Below are 1754 nucleotides of genomic sequence, written 5' to 3'. Positions count from 1 at the left end.
ATAAATTATATATAAATAAATTGAATATAATTTAAACACAAATGTTATTTACTGCTCAGTCATTTAAAACTAATCGATTATTTAAAAGTAAACTTAAACTGCTGGTTTGGGTCAAAATGGTCCCTGCCCCAACACACACACAATTGATTGTTGATCATTCCTACAGCCATGTAAACATCCATTCTTATTTAAATGAATGCACTGAACTGATTGTGATATTTTATGTAAAAATGGTCTGAAGAGCAATTTACTCAACGTTTCGAATATCTCCAATTCACACCTTGCGATCGCGATTCAAGCCACTCCCACAGCAATTCACTACTAAAAGCCATGATGATCAATACGACCATTCTACATTAGAACAAACCAACAGAGACAACAGTGCGTATTACAAGAATGGAAAGTGGGTGCAGGAGTGATCCAGATCCACGAAGAAGGAAAAATAAAGATACTGAAGAGCCAGGTTGGTGTCCATTCTTGATATTCTCTAAACTTCTTACATCAAGTTAGCAAAGCTTAAGTGATCATAATAAAAGCAAAGATGTACCATAATAAATACACAATGTATGGAACTTGAGAATGGCAGAGATTTCATAAAAGCCTTCCACTTTATTTAATTTCATATTTGAATTCATTTTTAGACAATTGACAAATGATGTGCTCATTTTTTGATAACAGAACAAAAGTCTTCCAGTTGCTCACAGCCTGAAAACAACAAAACACGAGCCCAAAAAATGTTCCCCTGTCCTCAGTGTGGAAAGAGCTTTACACAAAAAGGAAACCTTAGGATTCACTTTAGGATTCACTCTGGAGAGAAGCCTTTCGAATGTCATCTGTGTGGCAAGAGTTTCTCAGATCCAAGAAATCTCAGAGATCACCGGCTCTCTCACTCTGGAGAAAGAGTGTTTGACTGTGATCAGTGCGGCAAAACATTTATGTTTGCAGCACACCTGAAGAGACACCTGAGAATCCATACAAATGATAAGCCATACTTGTGCTCCATTTGTGGACAGAGTTATTCACGCATGGACCATTTTAAAGAGCACCAGAAATTACATGCCAATGTGCGAGCACATGTGTGCTCTGAGTGTGGGAGTTCCTTTAATTTAGCCAGCCACTTGAAAGACCACCAAAAACTTCACACTGGAGAGAAACCTTACAAGTGTTCACACTGCGGAAAGAGTTTCTCGCAGTCAGGATCTATGAAAAAACACGAGAGAATTCATACAGGAGTGAAGCCATACATTTGCCCTTCATGTGGGAGAGCCTTCTGTCAGTCAAGCGCCCTGCTGACTCATATAAAAAAACATTGCCCAAAGTTGTCACAGTGAGAAAAATAAATAATGCAAAAAAAAAATAAATAATCCAGTTTCATTAAAGTGGATCGTACAATGAATGTAGTGATGAAGTTTGTGGAATCTTTTTTTTTTTGGCTAGCAAGAACACTCGTTCGGTATGATTGACATGAGCAACCCTGTTAATCTATGTATCACTGTTAAATAAAATACTATCTCGATCTGTTCGTGTTTTGCCATTTTGTTTTTTCTTCCAGGAATAATTATTTCTGTTGAGGTAGGGTAGGCCTTAAGTCTAGGATTTTAGGAGGGTGAAAATGTTTCTTTTAGCGGACCTAAGTGCTTGGAACACATAATCACTGTCCACAAAATGTATGATTAGCGACTGAATTGACTCATTACCATGGGCAGATCAATGAGAAACTGTTGGTACAATAAAGACTATGCTCTTTCTTTATG

At 37.3% G+C, this 1754-nt stretch overlaps 1 protein-coding gene across 1 annotated transcript; it reads left to right on the top strand.

The window, feature by feature from the left end:
* Positions 1–734: 734 nt before the first annotated feature.
* Positions 735–1327, top strand: LOC107580312 (zinc finger protein 436; the record flags this gene model as incomplete). The annotated part of the gene is made up of 1 exon (XM_016266033.1): positions 735–1327. A coding segment is annotated over exon 1 (593 nt), but the record flags the coding sequence as incomplete, so codon positions are not given.
* Positions 1328–1754: the final 427 nt, after the last annotated feature.

This window comes from Sinocyclocheilus grahami, unplaced genomic scaffold (assembly GCF_001515645.1).
Source record: "Sinocyclocheilus grahami isolate Dianchi unplaced genomic scaffold, SAMN03320097.WGS_v1.1 scaffold30684.1, whole genome shotgun sequence".
In the NCBI taxonomy this organism is placed as follows: domain Eukaryota; kingdom Metazoa; phylum Chordata; class Actinopteri; order Cypriniformes; family Cyprinidae; genus Sinocyclocheilus; species Sinocyclocheilus grahami.
Note: the sequence above shows the minus strand (reverse complement) of the source record. Positions and strands in the feature narration are given on the sequence as shown.